The 24,817-nt window shown below is 38.1% G+C and overlaps 1 protein-coding gene across 12 annotated transcripts in view; it reads left to right on the top strand.

The window, feature by feature from the left end:
* Positions 1-19,122, top strand: part of LOC106060412 (interference hedgehog-like) — a 305,626-nt gene extending 286,504 nt beyond the window's left edge. For 11 of the 12 annotated variants that reach the window (XM_056011673.1, XM_056011667.1, XM_056011671.1 and 8 more), the window contains 13 exons: positions 500-661; positions 8,556-8,711; positions 10,825-11,067; positions 11,468-11,602; positions 12,107-12,268; positions 12,431-12,643; positions 13,202-13,392; positions 13,485-13,710; positions 13,822-14,028; positions 14,632-14,873; positions 15,324-15,429; positions 15,595-16,176; positions 17,076-19,122. In XM_056011673.1, coding sequence (XP_055867648.1) covers positions 500-661; positions 8,556-8,711; positions 10,825-11,067; positions 11,468-11,602; positions 12,107-12,268; positions 12,431-12,643; positions 13,202-13,392; positions 13,485-13,710; positions 13,822-14,028; positions 14,632-14,873; positions 15,324-15,429; positions 15,595-16,176; positions 17,076-17,320 — 2,870 coding nt within the window. In that variant the 3' untranslated portion in view covers positions 17,321-19,122. The remainder of the gene's footprint in view (positions 1-499; positions 662-8,555; positions 8,712-10,824; positions 11,068-11,467; positions 11,603-12,106; positions 12,269-12,430; positions 12,644-13,201; positions 13,393-13,484; positions 13,711-13,821; positions 14,029-14,631; positions 14,874-15,323; positions 15,430-15,594; positions 16,177-17,075) is intronic. The other variant, XM_056011678.1, reaches the window with a different exon arrangement.
* Positions 19,123-24,817: the final 5,695 nt, after the last annotated feature.

The following is a 24,817-nucleotide window of genomic DNA, read 5'->3' as shown; positions in this document are numbered from 1 at the left end:
ATGGAAGGGGGGAGTATGTGATTGAAGGAGCGAGAGGATTGGGGGGGGGGTGCACAATAAAAGTTGGAGGCATTTTTTGTGGAAGAAAAGAAGAGGTAAGGCATCCCTGAGGCGAAATAAGCCAGCCTCATCCTTTTCAATGTGAGGATCCAAGCATCAGAAGGATTTTACAATGAGACTACTCCTTTCCAGATAGGAGGTAGGGTAGGGAGATGGTCACTAAAATTCTTTAAAACCTCCGTGATGTAACTACACATCATATTGTTTACCTGACACATGCGTGTGTAGTTTTCACTTCGCCATGACATGTCCTTAAAGATTTTAAAAAGAACACTTTTGTAGCCACGATATGGCATCAATCTTGTATGCCTATACAATAGTGTGCTAGACTAAAAGAATGCCTTAAGATGCCCTGGTATGTTGTCTAGATATGTTGTTGTTGGTTATTAAGGAAATGTTGATTTGAAATAGCTCAAGTGAATGTTTGTCTTATTTCCAGACACAGTCCACCCCCTGCCATCTGGGAACTTGGTCATCACCAACATCACGTCCAGTTCTGGTACTGGCGACTATAGGTGTGTAGCCGTAAACCCGGCCAGCGGCCACAATGTGACGTCCACGCGGGTGATTAGTCTTCAAATAGACCGCAGCAACAGTGAAGGTATGTAAATGATAAACGTTGGAAACTGGCTTGACACCAACAAGAAACATCCAACATGCTTTGTCTCACCCACATCCAACGTGCTTTGTCTCACCCACATTCAACATGCTTTGTCTCACCCACATTCAACATGCTTTGTCTCACCCACATTCAACGTGCTTTGTCTCACCCACATTCAACATGCTTTGTCTCACCCACATTCAACGTGCTTTGTCTCACCCACATCCAACATGCTTTGTCTCACCCACATCCAACATGCTTTGTCTCACCCACATCCAACATGCTTTGTCTCACCCACATTCAACATGCTTTGTCTCACCCACATCCAACGTGCTTTGTCTCACCCACATCCAACATGCTTTGTCTCACCCACATCCAACGTGCTTTGTCTCACCCACATCCAACATGCTTTGTCTCACCCACATCCAACGTGCTTTGTCTCACCCACATCCAACATGCTTTGTCTCACCCACATCCAACGTGCTTTGTCTCACCCACATCCAACATGCTTTGTCTCACCCACATCCAACGTGCTTTGTCTCACCCACATCCAACTTGCTTTGTCTCACCCACATCCAACGTGCTTTGTCTCACCCACATCCAACATGCTTTGTCTCACCCACATCCAACGTGCTTTGTCTCACCCACATCCAACATGCTTTGTCTCACCCACATCCAACGTGCTTTGTCTCACCCACATCCAACATGCTTTGTCTCACCCACATCCAACGTGCTTTGTCTCACCCACATCCAACACAGAACTTACCCAGAATTCCCTTTCAAAGTTTCCAATGTCTTGCATGTACAGAGGCAGCAGAAATCTGTGTCTGGTTTGACTAGCTTCTCATGCAGGCATCTAGTTCTGAGTCTCCCACTTCTCCAGCCTTCAGCTGTCCAACACCCAACACTTTCTTATTACGTTGAACACACATCGTTATTTCTGGACTGGGGGGGGGGGGCGCATTACAGAACGTTCTTAGTGACGTCATCACGTTACCCATTTTCTTTTTGACGGTGCTCTCCCTTTCTTTTTATTTTTATTTTGAACTTTTTGATGTCTCCATGTCTGTATTCTAGTCTGTATTCTAGTCTGCATTCTTGTCTTGTTTTTATTAATATTTAAAACGTAACCCTTAACATGATTCTGTGTGGTAGGTAGCTAGTGTAGTGATCATTCATTAGTTTCTTCAGACAAAGGTGAAAGCTAGTCGGACTGGACATTCCTTACTAGTGAATTAACAATACACTGCCATTCGGACATGTTTCTATTGACACCATAAAAAGGAAACAAAGCCTACATTTCTGCAGTACTAACCCATTCTAGATTTAGCCAACGTTGTTGTATCGCTGAGATGACAATTGAGCTAAAATAGAGTCTCGAAAGTCTTCATGTCTTGTTTAAACTGAACACTTAATGTTCTTTGTCTTGAACACAACACCAAGCAATGTTCTAAGACAGAAGTAGAATGTACAGGACCCGACTTTTACAGGGCTGGAGTTTTGAACAGATGTCAACAGATACGCGAGACATTAGATGTCTCTTTGAATTTCAAGCAGCTTGTTGAAAAGAAACTTTAAAAAAAAAATCTTTTCTCTTTGTTTCGAGGTTGTAACTTATGTTTCGTGAGAGCTGATCGTTAGTGTCTCCTGTATGGTCTACTCCTTGTGTCGCCAGTATCTGGCCTCCAAGACAAAATGTCTGTATTGGCACTTGAAATTGTGTTGTGTCACCACGTGCGTCATTACGTTGGGGTTCAGTTTGGTCTACATCGGGATTTTTTTTTTTTTTGTTTCATGTTTCTTGTTTGAAATGGCGCTAGCCTCGAGTTGTTCCCTGGCATTCACTGGTCTCTCTCTCACACAATATTCTGTAGCACGTCATCAGCCAGTGAGGAAATTATTTCTATGGCATTTGAAAAGTTTCCAGTACACTTGAGACTTGGGTTTTATTAAAACCCGTGATTGGGTTGAAGAAGAGGAGGGTGGGGTGGGAAGAGCTGCAGTTCATAGGACACACATTCTCTTGCCTCTAACTGGCAGTAGTCCTCAAACAACTTCACAGCCATTACTTTCAGCAGTCCACCTCCATGGTAGTGTTGTACACGTCTCTTGGAAACAACAGAACACTTCATTGTGATGTCCAATCAACAGATTAGTCTCGTCTGACACCCCCCCCCCCCTTTGTCAACAAATAACACTTGTATTCGGACAGGCCAGGAACACTTGATTGTGTGTTGGTGCTAAATGTTTCAGCACATGATTTGGTCATGATTCCATCCCGAATATCGTCTTTTTTCAACTTAGTCTACAGAAGTATTTACATGTTTTGTTAACTTACCTCTAGAAGCTAGTTCTTACATTCGGTTGTGTTGTTCTTAGAATAACTGGTCCCAGCCCTTCACACGACAGACTTAGATTTGTATTCAAACCCTTCCAGTCCTGCGCTATCCTGGTATAGAAACTCTAACCACAGGTGTACTTGAGTTTCCATTAAGTGTACGCTACGGTGAGCAGCGACTGAATGCGTCCGGGCATTTCTTTTATTTCCCATTGCCTCTGGGGGCTCTTATCACATTCTCTGTTCTCTTGGGACCCAAACAGTTTTGAACATCTCAAAAGCTGCCGCCCCTACCCTTTAAGTTTTCTTTTTTCCCTTTTTTTTTTTCTGTATTCATGTTCAAACCCCAACATGATTTCCATGTGTATTTGATGTATAGTATAGATACTTTGAAACAAAACCTCTAATTGTCCAGCTGACAAGGTTGAGGAGAGATAGAAGTAAGTTAGGTTCCTTCTTGCACAGACGTTTTCTAAGGAGGCGGGGGCCGCTAGGCATATAGATTAGACATCACTATGACACCATAGTCCTTGTAGTAAGTACCCAGCATGCAATCGTTCACAGCTAATACGTGAACATGACGCTTGCATCGAGAGATTGATACTTTAGATGAGTTTTAAATGAGTTTCTGTATGTGTGCTTGTACCAATGTATGTGTGTATGTGTGCTTGTACCAATGCATGTGTGTATGTTTCTCCGTGCTCTAAGCTTCCACACCCAAACATTCTGGGTTCAGACCTCCTGCTCCATCCTGAGCTGTTTGCCAGCTCCTACTTCTGCTTGGTGCTAATGGTGCTAATTTATCGTCTGGTTATCTCTTCTTTCTAGCGCTGGGTTTCCCGCCATTCCAGAAGGGTGTATATTCTCGTTCTAGAAATACAACTTGTATTCATTTTGTTTCTTAACCCGATGCAAGCCGCCAATTCTTTGAAGTACACATTACTCGGTCATTGACTAGAATCATTATTATTATAATTGTAAAATAATTATATTCGTATATGGTTAAGAACCAATAGTTTAATAGCATCAGTAAGAACAAACTGCTAATATATATATATATATATATATATATATATATATATATATATATATATATATATATATATATATCCAGGTCAATGCGAACATCAAAGCCCTCCCCTCCACTTTAAAAAAACATAAACAAGTATGTAGTACTATGTACTCATAACGGATAGGGTTAGGGATTTACTACTTAGAAACTAAAAGCATTTTCCCGCCAAAACGAATCGTCTGGTGCAGTGTTGGACTCATCAATTGATAAGAAATGCGTCATCAAGATTTGAGCTGTTTGTTTAAAATTAAAACTATAGCAACATAAACATAAAGTAGATTTCGTATGCGCGCTCATAAATAGTGAGATAGAGGGAAAGCCAATTGATGTTTCAAATAGTGAGATAGAGGGAAAGCCAATTGATGTTTCATCTCGGCCTATGGAGCTTAGCAACAAAACTCAAAAGTGGAAATATTCATCGACATATACAAATATTGACATTTCATTTTCAGGCTTTCTCCTTGCTGTTGACGCCCCTACCTACTGACAACCCTTCCCCTCTGCTCCCAAACTGCTCACCCATATCTACTCCACAAACGCGCGCGCTCTGCAAGCGGATTGGTTCCAACTATTTGAGTAGTTTCGTGTTTTGACTCTCAACTCTCTTCGGTTCGATGATAGTCTTGACTGCTTGGTAATAGGAGACTCTCTCGTGCTAACCGACAAGGATTTGTTTGCTACGTAAAAAAAAAAAAAAAGAAAAAGTTATTTTGATGAAATGAGATGTGCAGAAGTGTCTCTCGGGAACCAAAATATTGTATTTGTAGATGAGCTTTGGATAGGTTCAAAATACAGCCAGCATCTTCCATGGTTTGAATACTGTAGGACCAGAATTTGTGTGTTTCAAAATACAGCCAGCATCTTCCATGGTTTGATTACTGTAGGACCAGAATTTGTGTGTTCAAAATACAGCCAGCATCTTCCATGGTTTGAATACTGTAGGACCAGAATTTGTGTGTTCAAAATATTGAGTTGATCGTGTTGACAACACGTTGAAGTTGAACTAGCGTGTTCAAAAACTTGAGGTACATCACCTCCTTCACCACACACACATACCACATCTTCACCATATACACTTCCACCACACACACCTCCACCATACACACCACACCCTCACCAGTCGACACACACATCATACCTTTACCGCACACACAGCACACCTCCGCCACACACATACACACACACCACATCTTCACCACACACACCACATTCCCTTTGCAAGGTTATGACGCCACAAATAAAGACCTAAAAAAATTTAAGATCATACATTTAAAAGTTTTCAAACGAGGGCGTATTTAATAGGGGCGCCCTTGAATACCTTATGTGTACCTCCCCACCTCTCTCTGTCTCGTCACATCCCGGGTACGCTTTGAGCCGCGTTACTTCTCCTTAATATGAAACAGATGAGGGTGCAATTTCAAAACAAACTCCCCAGACCTGCTGTTAGTAAATACTGTTTACTTCTGAACTAGAAATATTACTCCCTGCCCCCACCCCGTTTCCCTCACTTTCACGCCTTTTTTTTTTTTTGCTTCCTCTCTCTCTCTCTCTCCCTCTCTATCTCTTTCTTTCTCGCTCTCTTATTATTGCTTCTGTTTTTAATAAAGGTGTGAGAGTTTGTATGTGTGTGTGTGTGTATCCTCAAAGAAGCCTGGGAGGAGAGGTTGAGGGATGGAGGTTTCAGTTTGGCTCTAACGAGGCGCCTCTTGTAGTGTAACAACATAATAGCCCAGGCTCTGAATGGATGTAGACAAAGTTCTTGTCTTTCTCCATGGGTTCTACAGCAACGTCTTGAGGCCGTATTTGTAGCCTCAAACTTCATCACGTCATCAGCCCTTTGTTTACATGCCGAGGTTTCCGTTCTTTCAGTGAGATAGAAATAGGTGTGTGAGAGCGAAGTCATGGAACCGAAAGAAACATGTCAGAATGTGAACAGATTGGGAGAGATTTAGCCATAGATAAGACAACGTCAAGAACACTTTATTATTGTAGGAGCTTATTGTTGCCAACTAAATTATGAAAATTAATTTGTGCTAGATCAAAGAGCTAAGAGCTGTATCTAGAGTGCTGAAAAGTGCAGCATACACATGAGTCTCTGAAACTGCTTCAGTATTCTGTACACCAGATCGACCTACATGGTTACAAATCTCCAAAGACCCAGTCTACTCTTCGCTTTCACTGTAAAGCTATAGTTTCTCTTTTAGAACATTCACACATATACCCCCTGGTCCAGATCATAGCGAAGCGAGAACGCTAAAACCGCTAATTGCGCTAAACTAAAAAAAAAATGGTAAAAATATTTCTAATCGCACAGATGTATAGATTTATTGTTAGTCTAGATCTATCACAAATTTAAATACATGACTGATCCAAACTTATTGATACAACTACGCTTAATATAAGCTTTGTAGTTGTTGTTTTTTTAAGGTATTTTATTTTCTTGTTTGTATCTAGGCTAATACACAGACCAATACATGCGAAAATAAAGAAACAAAATTAAAGATACTTTATTGATATCTAGGTAGACACGCAGACCAAAATATAGACAATTAGAGAACCAAAATTATTGATGTTTTATTGGTCTAGATTGAACTCAGACTGGAAGGATTATGATGGAATGAATTCATAATTTCAACACTAATCAGAGATCATCTATTAGCCTGTCAATAAAACTAGCACAGAACTGCATGGTGTGATGGGAGGGGTACCGGGCGGAGATGGTTGGGGTATATTTGGTCACTTTATCTTAGTCTCGCCACCAGAAAGGAACTGAGCTGAGATTAAGCTATCATTTGTCCATCTGTGGTCATCTATTTCTCATTTGCAGGCATTGGTCAGTCCTCTCTGCTCCAGAGCCGGCCCTCTCGGTGTATTCAACAAATCTTCCATCTCCATTTTTTACTTTATATTTTTTAGCGCATTTCTTTCCTCTCATACACACACACACATGCACGCACACACAAACACATACACGCACACATAGATACACATATCCTATTCCTGTCGGTGCCCCCCTTCCTTCCTTTCTTCATTGCTAATGTAATCCTTGGTCCGGGCGAGATGGAACAGGTCAGATTAAGGTAATTAATATCATGCCTCATTCATCAATGTTCCAGGGATTCTCAAATCATTTATATTTGTATGAGCCCCATAGATTTCCGGGCTCTGCCCTCATCTTTCGAACTTGATGTACACCCTTGCACTCGTTGCTCCAACAGTCGCCTTTAATTGAGGCGCTGATCTATGGCTTGGGCAGTGTACTGGGGCGCTGATCTATGGCTTGGGCAGTGTACTGGGGCGCTGATCTATGGCTTGGGCAGTGTACTGGGGCGCTGATCTATGGCTTGGGCAGTGTACTGGGGCGCTGATCTATGGCTTGGGCAGTGTACTGGGGCGCTGATCTATGGCTTGGGCAGTGTACTGGGGCGCTGATCTATGGCTTGGGCAGTGTACTGGGGCGCTGATCTATGGCTTGGGCAGTGCACTGGGGCGCTGATCTATGGCTTGGGCAGTGTGCTGGGGCGCTGATCTATGGCTTGGGCAGTGTACTGGGGCGCTGATCTATGGCTTGGGCAGTGTGCTGGGGCGCTGATCTATGGCTTGGGCAGTGTACTGGGGCGCTGATCTATGGCTTGGGCAGTGCACTGGGGCGCTGATCTATGGCTTGGGCAGTGTGCTGGGGCGCTGATCTATGGCTTGGGCAGTGTGCTGGGGCGCTGATCTATGGCTTGGGCAGTGTACTGGGGCGCTGATCTATGGCTTGGGCAGTGTGCTGGGGCGCTGATCTATGGCTTGGGCAGTGTACTGGGGCGCTGATCTATGGCTTGGGCAGTGTGCTGGGGCGCTGATCTATGGCTTGGGCAGTGTACTGGGGCGCTGATCTATGGCTTGGGCAGTGTACTGGGGCGCTGATCTATGGCTTGGGCAGTGTACTGGGGCGCTGATCTATGGCTTGGTGCCTGGACTTCTTGGTCGACCTTAGCTACTTCTTGGGAGCTACTAACTGGTACTAGGAATGTTGTGGTTCTCTCACATGTTGTGTGCAAGGATTTAGTTCCCCTCCTTGACTATGACTTACATTTGTGTAATGATTTATCGATACAGCGATATGAATCTGGGGTTTATTTCACCAGATTTATGTCATCAGATTTGGCTAGCTAGTCTTAATGAATATCTGGTGTCACATAGCAATTAATGCTAAGCACTTGCAGCCAGCCAATGCTGTCAGTATGAATGAACGGTAATCTGTTCCATATCGAATGAAGTACTCTGAGATAGTGTCCCTTTTTATGACTTTTTAAATGTAAGATTTATGCTAAACCATTAAGGGTATTAGAGTTGCTTCCCTTGTTTTTACTTCGTCTCGGGCCTGATATCCCACACTGCATTGGTCTGAAGTCATTGTCTAGTTATTAAGTTTTTAATTGTTGATCGATCACTCATCGACTCTTGTGTCAGCCATTGATTTTGTTTGTCCCTTCCAGTAAAACTGATGCCTGGCATGAAACGCAAGGTCCAGGTTGCCATGGGTGCAGACGTCAGCCTCGAGTGTCCGAGCTATGGTCAACTTGGTGGCAACATCACATGGAGCAAAACTGGAGGCAGCCTTCCGATTGGTCGTTTCAATCTGACCAGCTTTGGTAAGTCCCTGAGCTTTATGGGAAGTATTTTGATACTAAATTTGGAACTAAGATATATTGCCAGTTTGTAATAGTTGTAATAGTAAGAGGCTACATTTCTGTAATGGGTTAGGACTTCCTGTTTCTGAGCAACTGCAAAATTAAAGTAACTAAAGAGTTAGTTGTAATATTGGTTTCATAAAGTAACAACATTTTATTTGAATGAGAATGAGTTCCCATTTGTCTTGACACATCTAATACATAGGGGGGGGGGGGGGGTGGAGGCATGTCATCAAAATCCAGGTTTTTGTTGCCTTTGTTTGTTTGTTTGGCAGTTAAGAAAAAATTGTTTTGTCACCTTCATCACTGTGTTTAAACATTGTTTTGTCACCTTCATCACTGTGTTTAAACATTGTTTTGTCACCTTCATCACTGTGTTTAAACATTGTTTTGTCACCTTCATCACTGTGTTTAAACATTGTTTTGTCACCTTCATCACTGTGTTTAAACATTGTTTTGTCACCTTCATCACTGTGTTTAAACATTGTTTTGTCACCTTCATCACTGCGTTTAAACATTGTTTTGTCACCTTCATCACTGTGTTTAAAGATTGTTTTGTCACCTTCATCACTGTGTTTAAACATTGTTCAGCTAATTTTGAAGTGTTTAAATATTTAATTTGTATAAATCTATGGCTGAACTCTTTACTAATAAAATGTTTATTCATTTTATGGATATAGAAAGCTTTTAAATGTTGTGCTTATAACATCTATGTTGACTGATAAACTCAGACATGAATATGGCAGATTCATGTGAATATTTTGTATTCATTCCACTACATGACTAGATTCATGTGAATATTTTGATTTCAGTCCACTACATGGCTAGATTCATGTGAATATTTGATTTCAGTCCACTACATGGCTAGATTCATGTGAATATTTTGATTTCAATTCACTACATGGCTAGATTCACATTAAACTTAAGATCCATCTCAAAATCTTCATTCTTGAAACTTTCCCCCCCCCCACACACACATACACACTAGCTACAGCTTTAAGGTGTATCAGTTTAGGATTTTATTTTTTTTTTTATTCCTATTTTTTTACAATTTTTTTTATGGAAATTTTTACCTGTCCAAATTTGCTCACAGAATTTTTGGAAAGAAAATGGAAAGTTCTTTTTAGTGGCCCCCGAAAGGGGAAAAGACGCTATTAGTTTTGTGTGGAATGTCTGTCCGTGCGTTCCGTTTAGATCTTGTAAACTAGAAAAGATTGTGAAAATCTGACACCATAATATTTTAGACCATGCAAAGTTCTGATGCAACAGCTACTTTCTTCTTTTCTGAAAGCGAAAAATTTAATTTTTTAAATCACCTTTACAAGCAGTTTTTTTTTTCCATAAAAATACACCACTTTTACAACTGGGGAGATGGCCATTTACCATATTTTCAACATATTTAGGCAAATAGTTTTAGATTTTTTGTCAAAAATATTTTTTATAACATTTGTATTGCTAAGGTATGTTAGTTCTGTCATACTAACCACAACATTTACACACACACACAAATGTTTTTTTAATTAAGAGAAAAAATCTATTTAGTATGCATATAAGTTGGGCATAATTTAAAACAACATTAAAAAGTAGTTTTTCATATTATCAGTAAACTACAATTCTGTCAAAGAAGAATAGTACACTTACCTATTTTTTTACAATTTTTTTTATGGAAATGTTTTTTTCTTGAGGATTTGAATAAGAGATTGAACAAAACAATTAGATCAATTAGATATTCATTATAAGACATCAGTTAGGCTAGGTTCACATCTACCTTCACATTCACTTTCACCTATCCTTTGTTTTTTTCTTTTATTTAAAACTATTTTGAGATCACAATGTCAGGCTCTAGGGTTTGTTACTGGGTAATTCATGTATCTACAAATCAAAGAAAACGTGAAAGCAAATAATAGTGTGTATTGAACTCATGTCACTTCCTTCTTACCCTTTCTTCACTTTACTGACCACTTCTATTTTGCTATAAGATAATTCCAAATTTTTTAATAAGTATTATTCATTGATTTTTTTTTAAATACATAAAGTAGTGAGTTAGGACAATTGTCTGTCTCATCTGATACAGGTAACATCAATATAGAATCTGTCCAGTATGAAGATACAGGTACATACAGGTGTCAAAGTTCCTCAGGATCAGACTCTGTGGTGCTGGAGGTCTTTACTATTCCCGTCGTACAGGTGGTCAGGCAGCCTGGCAAGTCAGTACATGTTGGAGACAGGGTCGAGTTTGTTTGCTCTTATGGAGGACTGCCCAAGCCATCGCTGCGGTGGTACCACAATGGCCGAGAGTTGGACAGTGGAAGTGAAGGTACTTGCCTCCCTTTTTTTCTCGCATATTGAAACATTTGATGTTTGTCTCAGTGAACTTGTCAAACTACAAATTTTACATTAGTTTCTCAACCTAGGAAATAATTATTTGTATGAAAGTTATAGCTTAGAGGTTATTTATAACTGTGGGCACTTGAGGTTCATAGGAGCACCCCTCCTCCCAATGCACTCTAGAATTTCTAGTAGATTTTGTAAATATTTCTTTAGGAGTTAGTGCAACCATTTAGTAGTACACACACACACATTCACTCAAAGGGGTGGGTACTGTATTGGTCTACATAGCATACTAGTTATGTCATGGCATAGTACTTAGGCTATGCACAAGACATAAAATATTGTGTTAGAATTGGATGTACAGTGGTTGAATGTTTTTGTTCTAGGTAACCTAGTGTTAACCAAAGTAAGTACAGCAGACTCAGGGATCTACCAATGTATTGCCTCTAATATCATGGGTACAAAGTATGGAGTTCTTAGTCTATTGGTCAATGCTCAGCCAAGGGTCATCAGACCAACAGGTAACATTGATTTTTGTGACCTTCTTATCTTGCTTCTTTACGATTAGCATCACTAAGAAATAGTCAAAGTTTTTTGTTTTCAGTAAGAAATAGTCAAAGTTTTTTGTTTTGTTTTGTTGTTGTTTCATGTTAAAATTGTTGAAATAACATTTTAACCTTTTTAAATCAATATTGAAGATAAAAAAATATTTACTTTTATCCTAATACCAAACTTTTTAAAATTGTTATGGTAATTACATCAACCATTTTTTATTGCAACGATTTTTCTTCAACTTTATTTGTTTTATTTCCTTTCCAATTTATGTAAATATCTTTATGACATTGTTTTTGTAAGATACTCCCTGAAAACATTAGAATGAAAATGTTAGAATGAAAACATTAGAATTATAATCTTAGAATGACATTACAATGTCAATGTTAGAATGACAACATTACAATGACAACGTTAGAATGACATTAGAATGACAAGGTTAGATTGAACACAAGATTCTGTTCTTTTTACAGCAGCTCCACTTCAGGAGACAGAAACTTTGAAGCCGGAGCCTCAGAAGAGTCTTAATGAACGAATGGACAGAAAGAAGAATGGAAGAAGGAAAAAAATTAGTCTGAGAGATAAGAGAAAGAAGAAAAAGCAAGGCAAAGGTCATCAGGTGGAGACAGAGAAGCGTAAGTGTTCTTATCTTATTACACTGCTTTTCATTTTATTACACTGGTTCTCATTTTATTACACTGGTTCTCATGGGGAAGCCATTTTTTAGACTTTTTTTTTCTCTTGTCAAGTTGACAATTTGAAAAGTTTGTATTTCAAGGTCATTTTTTGTTTTTCAGCCAAGTATGCACCTTCAGTACCGACTGTAACTCAATTGTCTGATCGTTCAGTCATGTTAAACTGGACAGTTCCAGACCCTGGTAATGGTCAGACTATACGATTTTTCAAAGTCCAGTATAAAGAGATGCATACAGAGAAAAGTAACTGGCATACAAGTGATGCTCATTTGCCCCCTGATGCCAGGAGATTTGAGGTGGTCAATCTGAAATTAGGTCAGTTCTTTTTCCATGCTTGTTTTTTACTGGTTTGATGTTTAAGATGTGGTCATCAGAGGTGCCTCAAACCACCTCGCTATCTGTTGCTTTTGGGTGGTAGTACAGGTGTGGGGGTTAGGTCGCTGGTAAGGTATATTTCAAACTCTAGTTCAGTCTCTTGCTGATAGAATGATTTTCTATGCATTGAGGTACCTGACTCTCACACTCTTCAAGTGATAGCTCTCTCAACAAAAGAAACAACTTGTGTATAGAGTCAAGGTAATTGTCTTTCTCTCTCATTCTCTCTGCATCTCCAAAATAAGTCATTGACCATCATATCCCAACAATCATATCCCAACAATCATATCCCAACAAACATATCCCAACAATCATGTAATTCAGTTAGGTAGAAACTTACTATAAGACTGACATGTACCGGAAGCTCAAAATTTCGCCTGAACTCTAAGACTCACAAGCATGACAAATGTTGCTTTTAATTAGAAATAACTGGTTCATGCATGAAACTGAAACTAAAGGAAGTCATGAACTTTGAACTCTCATTCTTTTTGTTTTCAGGGGCCTCTTATAAGTTTCGTGTCCTTGCAGTCTATGAGGATGATGACAATAAAAACTCACCTAGCACCACGACTTTTCGTTTGACGATTGTGCCTCATGCCCAGGCCAGACCCCCAGAGACAGCTCCAATGATTGTTGAAGCTACACCTGTATTTTATCAGGAGACATATGGCATTGGTGTTAAATGGCAGGTAATTGGCCTGTCCTTGACTTGTCCACTATTTGGTTTGGAGATAATAAAGAGGTTCCACTGTTTATTCAATGAAAAATTTCCTTTCAACAGTACAAACCTGAGACAGCCTCTCCTATTGAAGGTTTCATCATCATCTATAAACCTTATGGCACTGACCTCCCCGATATGGAGAAGAGAGTCCCAGGTGCTGGTGTGAGATCAGAGGTCATACGAGACCTTTTGCCCAACACAGACTACAGCATTCAAATGCAGAGTTTCAACATGGCTGGCAATAGTCAGCTGAGTAACCTGGTGGTCAAGAAAACAAAAGCAAAAGGTGAATGTGTAGTCCACTACACTTTATTTTTTGTTATTTATATTTAGAGTTCAAAAGTTTTTATTTTGTGTTTGTCACTTTTTCTTGAAGAACCAAAATGTTTACTTTCAGGGAATGGAACAGAAAAAACAACTTTTAATCCTGACACTCCTGCTACTGAGCCTGAACATCTAACAGAGGCGCCCATTCCTGACCGTCGAAGTGGTGAGGCCCTGGAGCAGCCAGTCATATTGGGCATTGTCCTTGGAGCTCTGCTTCTGGCTCTGTTTGTGTTGGTCACTATGTGCTGGTGGAAGCAGAGACAACAAAAGAGAAGAAGTAAGACAGTGCAGCATTTGAAAGTTTATCTTTAGTAGATGAATTGACTGTAAGACAGTGCAGCATTTGAAAGTTCATCTTTAGTAGATGAATTGACTGTAAGACAGTACAGCATTTCAAAGTTCATCTTTAGTAGATGAATTGACTGTAAGACAGTACATTTCAAATTTCATCTTTAGTAGATGAATTGACTGTAAGACAGTACAACATTTCAAAGTTCATCTTTAGTAAATGAATTGACTGTAAGACAGTACAACATTTCAAAGTTCATCTTTAGTAAATGAATTGACTGTAAGACAGTACATTTCAAAGTTCATCTTTAGTAAATGAATTGACTGTAAGACAGTACAACATTTCAAAGTTCATCTTTAGTAGATGAATTGACTGTAAGACAGTACAACATTTCAAAGTTTATGATAGCCTTAATGTAACAACTATTTTCAGACTTTTAAATCTGCTGTCTGCTCCCATTAAATTTTATTTTTGAACAAACTTAGTTTCTGGTTTAATATTTCATGGAGTCCTAGTGTCACTTCTGGCTGGTACATTTGTCTAGACTGAATGTCTGTGTCACCAATAACACAGTGTGTTGTTTCCTTCCAGATCTCTGCAACAGTTCTGCACAACAAAAGTTTCAGGAGCAGTCCAGGTGCATTTTTACTGACAACATCCAGGGTTCTAAACCTAATGGCAATCTCTATCCATCAAATGGAAGCATTCCAGCTGGCAATGGGCATGGCCCCCCACGTACTGCTCACAGTCACATGAATATTGATGTGAACCCTCTGGCTGAGTATGATGTCCAAACAAGTGCTCATGGAGACAGTCGTCCCAAACAATTTTATGTGAGTTTTTGTTTTATTGTTACATGAAGAGCCCAAAGTTCTCCAGACTATAATTCTTCGCAAAAATCTTGAAAGACAAAAGCCACCCGCTCCATCATAACTACGTCAAGTTGTTGCAAAGTGGGCGACTACTGTCAATCAAGACATGAACAGAGCGGTACAAATACCCATTCGTACTTTACTTGGTCAGACATTATCAACACCACCCTTTGTTCAAGAAACATAAAAAGGACCAAGATGCCTGAATGAACTCTTTATGTTGTGTCTGTTTTATTTATGTGTATGTTTCTGTTGTATTGTTTTTATATGAGAAAAGAGTCCTTGTATCACAAGAAATTTCCATAAGGATCAATAAAGCAGTCTTAGTCTTATTTTGTTAATTTGGCAATCTGCATCATCAAAGTGATTTGTTTTGGTTTATATGTTTACCAAATTTTTTTCTGTTTACAGGGCAATGGCGGTGTCAATGGTGTGTTGCCGCGCTGTAGTGGGGATAAAATATGTAAGGAGATGTCATGTCAGCATTCTGGCAGCAGCCATGCAAGTTGTAATGGAGGTATTTTTTTTACATGAGAATTTTTCATAAAATAAAAGAAACAAGAATAGCATAAAGTATTGTGAAGGTTTGAGGAAGCAGTGAAAATGACATTCTGTTCTAGTATTGTCAATGGTTCTTTTTTTTTTTTTTGTTTGTTAATACATTTGTATTTGTTTATTTCAGACATGGCCTATATGGAATATCCCAAACCTACCTACCCCATGCAGCATCGAACCCTACCACTTACTCCTAACCAACCTCTGCACACTTTCTACTCTGAGGCTGGCTCCCTTGGACGCTCTGTTCATCACGAATACTCAGAACCCGGAGACCATGAGCGGTTGCACTCCGGAGTTCCCCACTCTCTTTACACCAAACAAACCATGGCTCATCCTAGTCATGTGAATGGCCAAGTCAGAAACTTTGATTACAACTGGTCACGTGCCTATGATCAGCCTTGCATGGACAAATCATCTCATGTGTCCGTGGATAGACTATCCCCATGTTACCCGGCTCCAGCAGACTTTGCTGGCAATCACCCCATGTTTGGGCAGCAGCACAAGCGCCTTCTCCCAACATCGCCAAGCTCCCACATGCCCTCACACAGCTTCCCGGCAGTGCCTGGGCCCCTAGTGGGTAGCTCTGCTGGATTGCATGTAAATGGAAAACACAAACGCCGGAGGAAACGGCCCAATGGTCGAGATCCTGTCCTACAGGTCCATGGCATGAAAGACCAAGCTACTAACACTGACCTAAGCAGTAATGGTGAGTAGTACTACAAATTATATTAAGTCCTAAGAAAAAGTTTTTTTTCAGTGTTTTTTTGTTTTGTTATTTTGTGTTGTATTTTTTTGTTTTGTTATTGTGTGTTGTATTTTTTTGTTTTGTTATTGTGTGTTGTATTTTTGTTTAAAGTAAGTCCCCCTGCATGGTCCATTCCCCTGCAGTGGATATCTCACAGTAGAATAGAGTAGCTTAAGATTGCTAATTGATCTCTCACATAGAATAGAGTAGCTTAAGATTGCTAATTGATCTCCTCTAAAACAAATAGCCTCGTCTTTAATATGCGCTCTGAGCGTTCGTCTTGGAGGCACGGTGGCTGAGTGGTTAAGCGCTTGGTTTCCGAACCTGGGATCCTGGGCTCAAATCTCTGTGAAGACCCATTTTAAATTCCGGGATTTTTAGGGCGCCCCTGAGTCCACCCAACTCTAATGGGTACCTGACTTTAGTTCGGGAAAGTAAAAGTGGTTGGTCGTTGTGCTGGCCACATAACACCCTGCTCGTTAACCGTAGGCCAAATAAACAGATGACCTTAACATCATATGGCCTAAAAATCGCAAGATCTGAAAGGGGTACTTTACTTACTACTAGCTTTTGTCTTGACAGTCCCAGGTTTGAACCCAGTCTGTCTGAAGATTTTAGGCTAGGATGTATTCTCTTCAATCTGTCAAACAGCTTCAAAAATATCAATTTATTGCTTTCTTGTCATATTTCTTCTTGAACTGAACTTTGACTTGCAATCCTATTGGTCCAAGTCAGTCATGCTACTACAAGAAATATATTAGAGTTTTAAAATATTTTGTGCTTAGTTTACAAGTCAATTATTCAGCAGACTTGAAGTATATTGTTTAGTTTAGTTTAGAACATTTTCTGTCTTATTTCAGAAGGCAATTTTGAATTTTCAGCTTACTGTCACACTGGCTCCAGCTCTGGTTCTGATATCTGCGGCAAACACTGCGACTCCAGCTTTGCCAACAATGGAAGTCTGGAAAGCCTAGAAGATGATGATGATGATTCTCAGTCAGCCATCAGCCTGGGCAGCCATGATGAGCAAGGACCTCACCTGGTATCTCAGATAGCCCACCTGACGGCCAACATGCCATCACAATGTGATATATTAAACAGATAAAAGTACCTTATGGTATCACTAGTACATAGTATTTCTAAAGACTTTTCCTCTCACAAACTACGCAGTACCTACTTACTGTCCATTATATTGGACTAATTTCAAATTATTTATATCATGTTTCTATTTCAAAGTGACACTAGCCCTGAGAAACGAGATTTTCATTATTACATATATTCTTCCATGCAATGATGAATTATGCTGTACATTATGAAGCTAATTATTGGATGAGAACATATTTTGAAATGGGTGTACACATTTCTTTGTAGCAAACTGTCATGTTTGGGTCTGAATGTGCCACCTCCCCTCATTGTTGATATTGCAATATTCTGGCACAGAGTACATGATTGTACATATTCATTATAAAGTGGTGTATTTGATGGTCTATGATTTCTTCACCAGATCAAAACTTGTTTTTCTATTCTGTCAAATCTATGCATTTGGTTTGTTTTAATCTTGTTTTGATTCAATAATTTCTATGCAGAAAATAACTTGTAATAATTTATTTCATCCCATTTTTTTTTGTTGTGTGTCTGGTCCATGCATAATTTAATTTGTACTTAGTACTTGACTCACATCACTCTTTGATGATTCTGTTGTTTTGAATGTCATTGTGTTATTTATTTATTGAATTTCAATTCTTTCACAGACAAAATATCTGTACTGTCTAATAAATTAGTCCTTTTTTTTTATGTCCCTTTAAGCCAAATCAATGAGAACTATGGACTGAATTGTAGGAGCAGAATTTCAAGTTTGTTTAGACAACTTTCTCTAGGCTACTCTTTTTCTTTCTCAATGTAATGAGAGCTCTTAAAATGTTGAATATATATGCCATGGTTTTCTAATATATTTTGTGAGAGAAATATATATAGAATTTATTTTGTTAACTTGTGTTGGTAGCTAGCCCCCACTGAATCTAGTTTGATTCATTTTGATTTTGATCTGTGACTACTGCTGGACTTGTTGCCAGCTTTGTTTTGTTGTTTTTTTATGTTCTTTTTGTTGACAATTTGTATCTATGCATTTTAAACAAATCTGCAAGAGCCTTTGGACTACAGCCAGTTCCTTTGCAAGAAATCTATACTGTCAATCTTTCAATTTCAAGCATAATTTGTTCCTGGGCTATTCTTATCATTGCAAATGAAGAAACTAAAGCCTTATCAACCTCATTCACACACATTAGAATGAATAGTTACTGAACAAGTTGTAGTTTATTGGGTGAATAAACAAAAAGAAATATTTCTGTAATCAATGAAAAAACTTTGTTTAGACAGTGAGACTAGAGTCAGTGTAATATTGTTTTATTGTTAGTGAGAAATGTTTCATATATTTTGTCTTCCTACTTTTTAATAAAACTCATCTAGAATGTCATTCAAACAAGACATAGCATTATTGTTGAACAGTTTTCCATTGCATCTTCATGCTGCCAATATGGTCGTCACTTAGAGTTGAGAACCTCTAAACTTTGTAGCATCATTGATTGGTAGGTCACATCAAACACTCTTAATATTCATGAGTCGCTCAATTAAACACAACTTTTTCTTTGACTTTTTTTTTTCAGATAATTTAATACACATCTTTCTAAAATTGTTTAAAAGTGTGACTTGTAATATAATCTTTGACTGTGAGATTTTTTACACCTGTATACTTGACTTAGAGGCATAGTAGCTACTAATTAAAATATTAAATGTTATTTTATTTTTTAAATATAAGTTATAAAATTTACATCTGAAACCAGAGACAAATGAATCTATTTACGTTGTATGCAATTTCTAAATAATCTAGTAGTTCAAAAAATAAATTTAGTCTTTTTATTTGATTTCAGAAATAGTCTTCCAGATCAGTTGCATAGCTAGGTGTGTGTGTGGGGGGGGGGGGGGGGGGTCAAGGGTCCCCCATTGCCCCCACTTGAGAGGGGCCCCCAAATGATATGCTAAACTTTTTTTTTTACATATTTTTTACTTAAATATTAAATATTAACCACTGCTGTGTACTCTTGCTATTCATGTGGAGTCAAAACTACTAGACACCATTGGTCTAGATGATGTTATAGATGCCTTTACTGCACTTAAGGTACGACGTCGATATGAATTAAGTTTGTCACTTGTGCATTATCTCACCAATAAGCAATGGTATTATTCATTAAGAGTCATAATGATTATTTTATGTTAATTTTACTTATATACACTACCAATAGGAATTAAGATTTATTTATTAGATTAGGTACATTATCTCATGTCATGATGTTGAATGTCCCTAAAAAAAGGTGAAGCCCCCAAGGGCCCCCAAATCCCTAGCTACATGACTCCCAGATCTGTGTGTCGTCTAATCTTCTTTTCAAATCACACTTAATGTAATAGTTGTATAGTATTTTTTTTTATGTGAAAATAACTTTGACTTTCCTCCCACATTACACAGACATCAGTATTTAACCACAAGTCTTAGGATAAGATTTGTTCACATATAACTGACTTCTGTGTTACACTGATATTTATTGTTGAATTATTTGATCAATGGGAAGGCAGTAGATGAGAAGTTTTTTCCATCAATATCCAGGCAAAGTGTGACATGTCCAGTACTAGAGGTGAATGTCACTTGTATAGATTGGAACTACCTCACGACTAGCTTGCAGTGGTCAACTGTGTCCATGATTTGATAACATTTTTTAATTATTCCATTTATTGCACTAGGTAATTGCTATTCTTTTATATGGTTACACAATAGAGGAGCATTTTTTTTATAGCATTCTGAATTTATAACTTAAAAAAAATAATGAATAAAGTACTGTACTTAAAAAAAAAGTTAAATTAAATTTGCTGTTTATTAATTTAATTAATTTAAAAAAAAAAACACTTTTATGTCCTAAGCACAAATCAGAAATAGAAAGTTCCCACATTTCAAATGAATGTTAGATTTATACAGCAGACTTTTGTTGTTTTTTTTTCATAATTTGTTTGAAAGCTTGACATTTTCAGTATTGATGCAAATTTTTTATTGTTTTATTTCTTAGCATTGTCAAGAAGATTTAGATTTTTTATTTTGCTCAAAGTAAGAAAGGTCAAGTCTGTTGAATCTAACGAGAACTGTGTGTTCATGAACTTGAATGTCTTTTAAATTGATCTAAACATTTGTACATAGCTGTGTCCCACTTGTACTCAGTATTAACAACAAATATTTACAGCAAAATGAATTATTGAAAATGTTAGTCCAAAATGACTGCCACAAAACTTTGTCTCCCTATTCAAAGAAAAAAAAGTGAACAATGCTCAAAGTATTTGATCCATTCAACTCCCTCTCAGTGGCATAAAGATCTACATGTCTTGTCTAGCAGTAATTCCAGTTCAACTATCTACCAGTTATGTGCTGCTCATCTAGTGATGAGAAATGAAACTAACAATTCACAATATATCTTTTTGTATCTTGTAAAAAGTGTCCAAACATACATCTTGATGTACAAAATGGATATGCAATTAGATGAATGCATTCATGGCTCATTTTGTTTCCCCTAAAAATGTTTTTTTTATATGGTTTTTAACTGGTATGAAACATTAAACAATGAATGAAACATTGAATGTAAAAACTGAAAACAAATGTACAGGAACTGGACAGAATTAATGACAATTAGAAATTTAACAAAATGACCATTTTGTCATTTTGATTTCATCAAATTTTGTGGTGTCTTTGATTATCTTCCTCCTCCCATTTCAGTAGCTGTGATGTAGAGACTTGGTTCAAATGTACAGTGTACAAAGTTACTCAAAGTTCTCTGATGTTTTAGACAACTTCTGTTAGTGTAGAGTATGTACTGTTGCAGCCTAGAGCTGTTCTATTTGTACATGTTATGTGTATGTTGACATTTAGGACTCCATGTTGAGCTTTTGATATTGTGTACATCTAGCTTATTTTGTTTTGTGTACAAAATGGTTTTAAATGTATGATGTCAGTTGAATGATTGGAGTCAGCTACAATGTTGGTTGAATGATTGGAGTCAGCTACAATGTTGGTTGAATGATTGGAGTCAGCTAGGATGCATGAGTGTATACATTTACCAGTGAGTGTTATTCAACCTGTGACAAAGTTTTTGCTTGGATATATACTGGGTTTGAGTTATCATTGCCATGAATGTGTGTGTGTGGGTTTGAGTTATCATTGCCATGAATGTGTGTGTGTGGGTTTGAGTTATCATTGCCATGAATGTGTGTGTGTGTGGGTTTGAGTTATCATTGCCATGAATGTCTGCGTGTGTGGGTTTGAGTTATCATTGCCATGAATGTGTGTGTGTTTGATGAATAGACTGTACGGGTCAAAATTTTTTTTTACATGTGGAAATGTACATTAACTTGAAACAAAATGTCAATAAAGAATGTATGTATAATAGAATGTAGTTCTTTGTTTTCTTGACCTAGATATGTTTGTATACAGCAAGTATTTGGTGGATGTTCTCAGAGATACAACTATGTACATGCTATTTGTCAGGGTGGGTTTTACAGGTCTAGGGTATGACTTATTATGCCGGGTTCCCCCCACCCCAACGATGGTTAGGCCTAGAACTTCCTGTCGGGGTTGTAATTTAGCCGTGGCTTGTCTGCCTGGGCACCCCTAACAATCTAACAATCAATTTATGAACTGAGTATCAAAAGAACGAAAAATACAAATAGCAACGTCTACTAGTGAATAACAAGATTGCATATAACAAAACAAAAGGTTTAATGAAGTAATGATGTGATGAGGCATAAATGACGAATAAATATTGGTAGCATTTATATAGGCAACTACAAGTTATACATTCTATGCAAAAGAACTATAGCACACCTTACTCTCAGTGCCACAGTCAACGCATGGACGATAGTCAAATACCATAACAAAGCCTACAAATCAGACTTGACTCCGGCAGAGTCCCAAGCCTGCGTCCCTAAACAGGAAAAATATGCATTCATTGAGATCTCCATTCACAAGATCATAGGACCACGAATTTAGAGCTACACCACAAAGAATAAAGTAAAAAATAAACTAACTTACCCATCACTGGGAGGAGAAAACAACACAGAGAAACTGCTACCCAGCAAAAAAAAAAAACAACAACAGAACAATGACATCAACATAGCGCGTCCTTAGGAACAAACTCACAAACTCTTATGGTGCACAAAAGAAAACATCAAGCAAGCAGCAACTCTAGATGGGCACGACACTATTCTCTTGAAACGTTTGTTTTTATAGAGCATTTCTTTCATGCTAAAGCATAACTCTGTGCATTATGGTCCAATCTCTTTAGTGGAGGTGAGAGGGGGTCTGAAAGAAGGTTTCCATGCTGCCATTAGTCCACTCAGCAAACAAAATTCAGCGCCAGTCAGTATTCATACTTGAGCCCCTTTGATAGGTATGTTATTTGCCAATCAGCCAAACATCACACATTCCACAAGTCAAGATCTTCTTCAAGCTTTTAAATAGATCTGTCTTGATTCCCAACAGAAATGCCTTATTCCCAGCAGAAATGTCTGATAAATTGTGTACGAAATATATTTTTCACATATTACGAATACGGTAAGTGGTAACATAAAATATTTTTCAGTGAGTGACTTAAAGGTCTCATTTAAACAAAGGGGTGGGTGGGAATTAAACTTTGTTGTTTTTATATTGAGGTTCACATGAAAACCATTGGAAAATACTTAGACAAGGGCAAATATTTATATGCATGTTTATAGAACAAATACAATAATTTTTATTTATGATTTCAAGCATAGAATAGAATAATTACATTGGATATTTAGCTACAGTACAATTAATTTTCTAATGAAGAAGTAACTCATTTGTCACTCTGCAGGTACCGGCACTATTCAAATGTGGAGACACAGCTCTGTGTGTGTATTTCACTCACATAATCAAATAAAAGTCAAGCCTATGATATTTAAATGGGCTTTCAGAGATGAATTGTAGACACCGGCTGTGTCCATTATTGATCAATGTTAAAGGATCCAGAATCAAAAACATTTTTTCGAAATGTTATACATTAAATAGATATAGGCCAGGGCATTTTTATTAGCAATAATTTGAAAGGAAATAGTTGCTAGAGGACAATGTCATAATGATAAAGGTTATAGATGAGCATGCATACATAGGGCTACTTAGCCTACACTTACTGACAAGCACTAAGAAAATATTCAACTATTATGACTGACTAATTAGTAAATTACAGTTCCTGATAACAAAACTTATGCACACACGTAAAATGAAAAAAAAATAATAAAAACATTGACGATTGGTTCAAACAAGTCAGGGTCGCTGATACTTGGCTCTCCAAAAATGGTTTACCATGGCTTACGCTTGCACCAACCACGGTTTAACTGGTTCACAAGATGATAGAATTGGGAAACAACAACAACAAAAAAGCCCAATTAAAAGCAGACAATAACTTAGCACATAATGAGGCTAAAGCAAACATTTCCGGTATTACTTGACGTCAGTAATGTCGCTAAGTTTAAAGTCGAAAACATAGAAAACCTAGATATTCAAGACAAAAAAACACACTATTTGCTAACATAAACCCAAATTCCAGCTAGATTGCTAAAAGAACTAAACAACTATCTAGATTCTAGACCAAATTACTTCACTTAATTAAATAAGAGTACACTACGATGGACTAGAAAGAAGCTAATGTCACAGACTTATTTAACCGCTTAAAATTTAAATAGTATGACTTCATTCAGTGCGAAGCGACTATGAATCATCTCCAGGGCCGCCACGAGGGTTGTGGCCGCCTGTGTGCGAAATTTTAAAATGCTGATGCGGCAGGTTTCAGCTCACGTCACCAAGGGGCAGGGGCGGACTGGCTATATGGGCATTCGGGCAAATGCCCGGTGGGCCGGTACCCAAATGGGCCGGTAGGGCCACCGAAAGGGCAGCATGAATGCCAGTAAATTTTTTCGAGATTTATATTATTCTCTTAAAAGGCAACACTTTGAGCGTCATGGATAAATAAAAATATTGTTTACACTTTTCAAGTCTAATAATAATCTAAAGCATGGTCGTAAATATCCTTCATCTGTCTATAGTGCTTCTAGTAGACGTCACTAAACGACAAACAAGAAAATTAAGGTCTTTATTTCTTATGGAGATCGACGTTAGTATGTAATGAAGGGATCAACAACAACGTTCCTATAGAGGACACGTCCAGTCACATACGAATTTTTTTTTTTTTTTTTTTTTTTTATGGAGTTGTCCCGCTACGAAATCACAAATCACAATTATTATCATGAACAGTGTTGAAATGTGTTGATTGGAATCAAAATGCAAAAGAATCTAAAAAAGAAAGAGCAGAAAATAAATAATAACTATGGAATGCTGTGCAAAACAATATTACAAAGAGAGTTTATGTTATCAAACAAACTCAGAGGCTGCCCCCATCGAATTCACCAATGGACCAGGAATAATCAAGCCATAGTCTTGTTTTGATCGTTTATACTTTAAAGCAGTGATGCCCAACCTAATTCGACCCGCGGGCCA

Source organism: Biomphalaria glabrata, chromosome 14, assembly GCF_947242115.1.
Source record: "Biomphalaria glabrata chromosome 14, xgBioGlab47.1, whole genome shotgun sequence".
Taxonomy (NCBI): Eukaryota; Metazoa; Mollusca; class Gastropoda; family Planorbidae; genus Biomphalaria; species Biomphalaria glabrata.
Note: the sequence above shows the minus strand (reverse complement) of the source record. Positions and strands in the feature narration are given on the sequence as shown.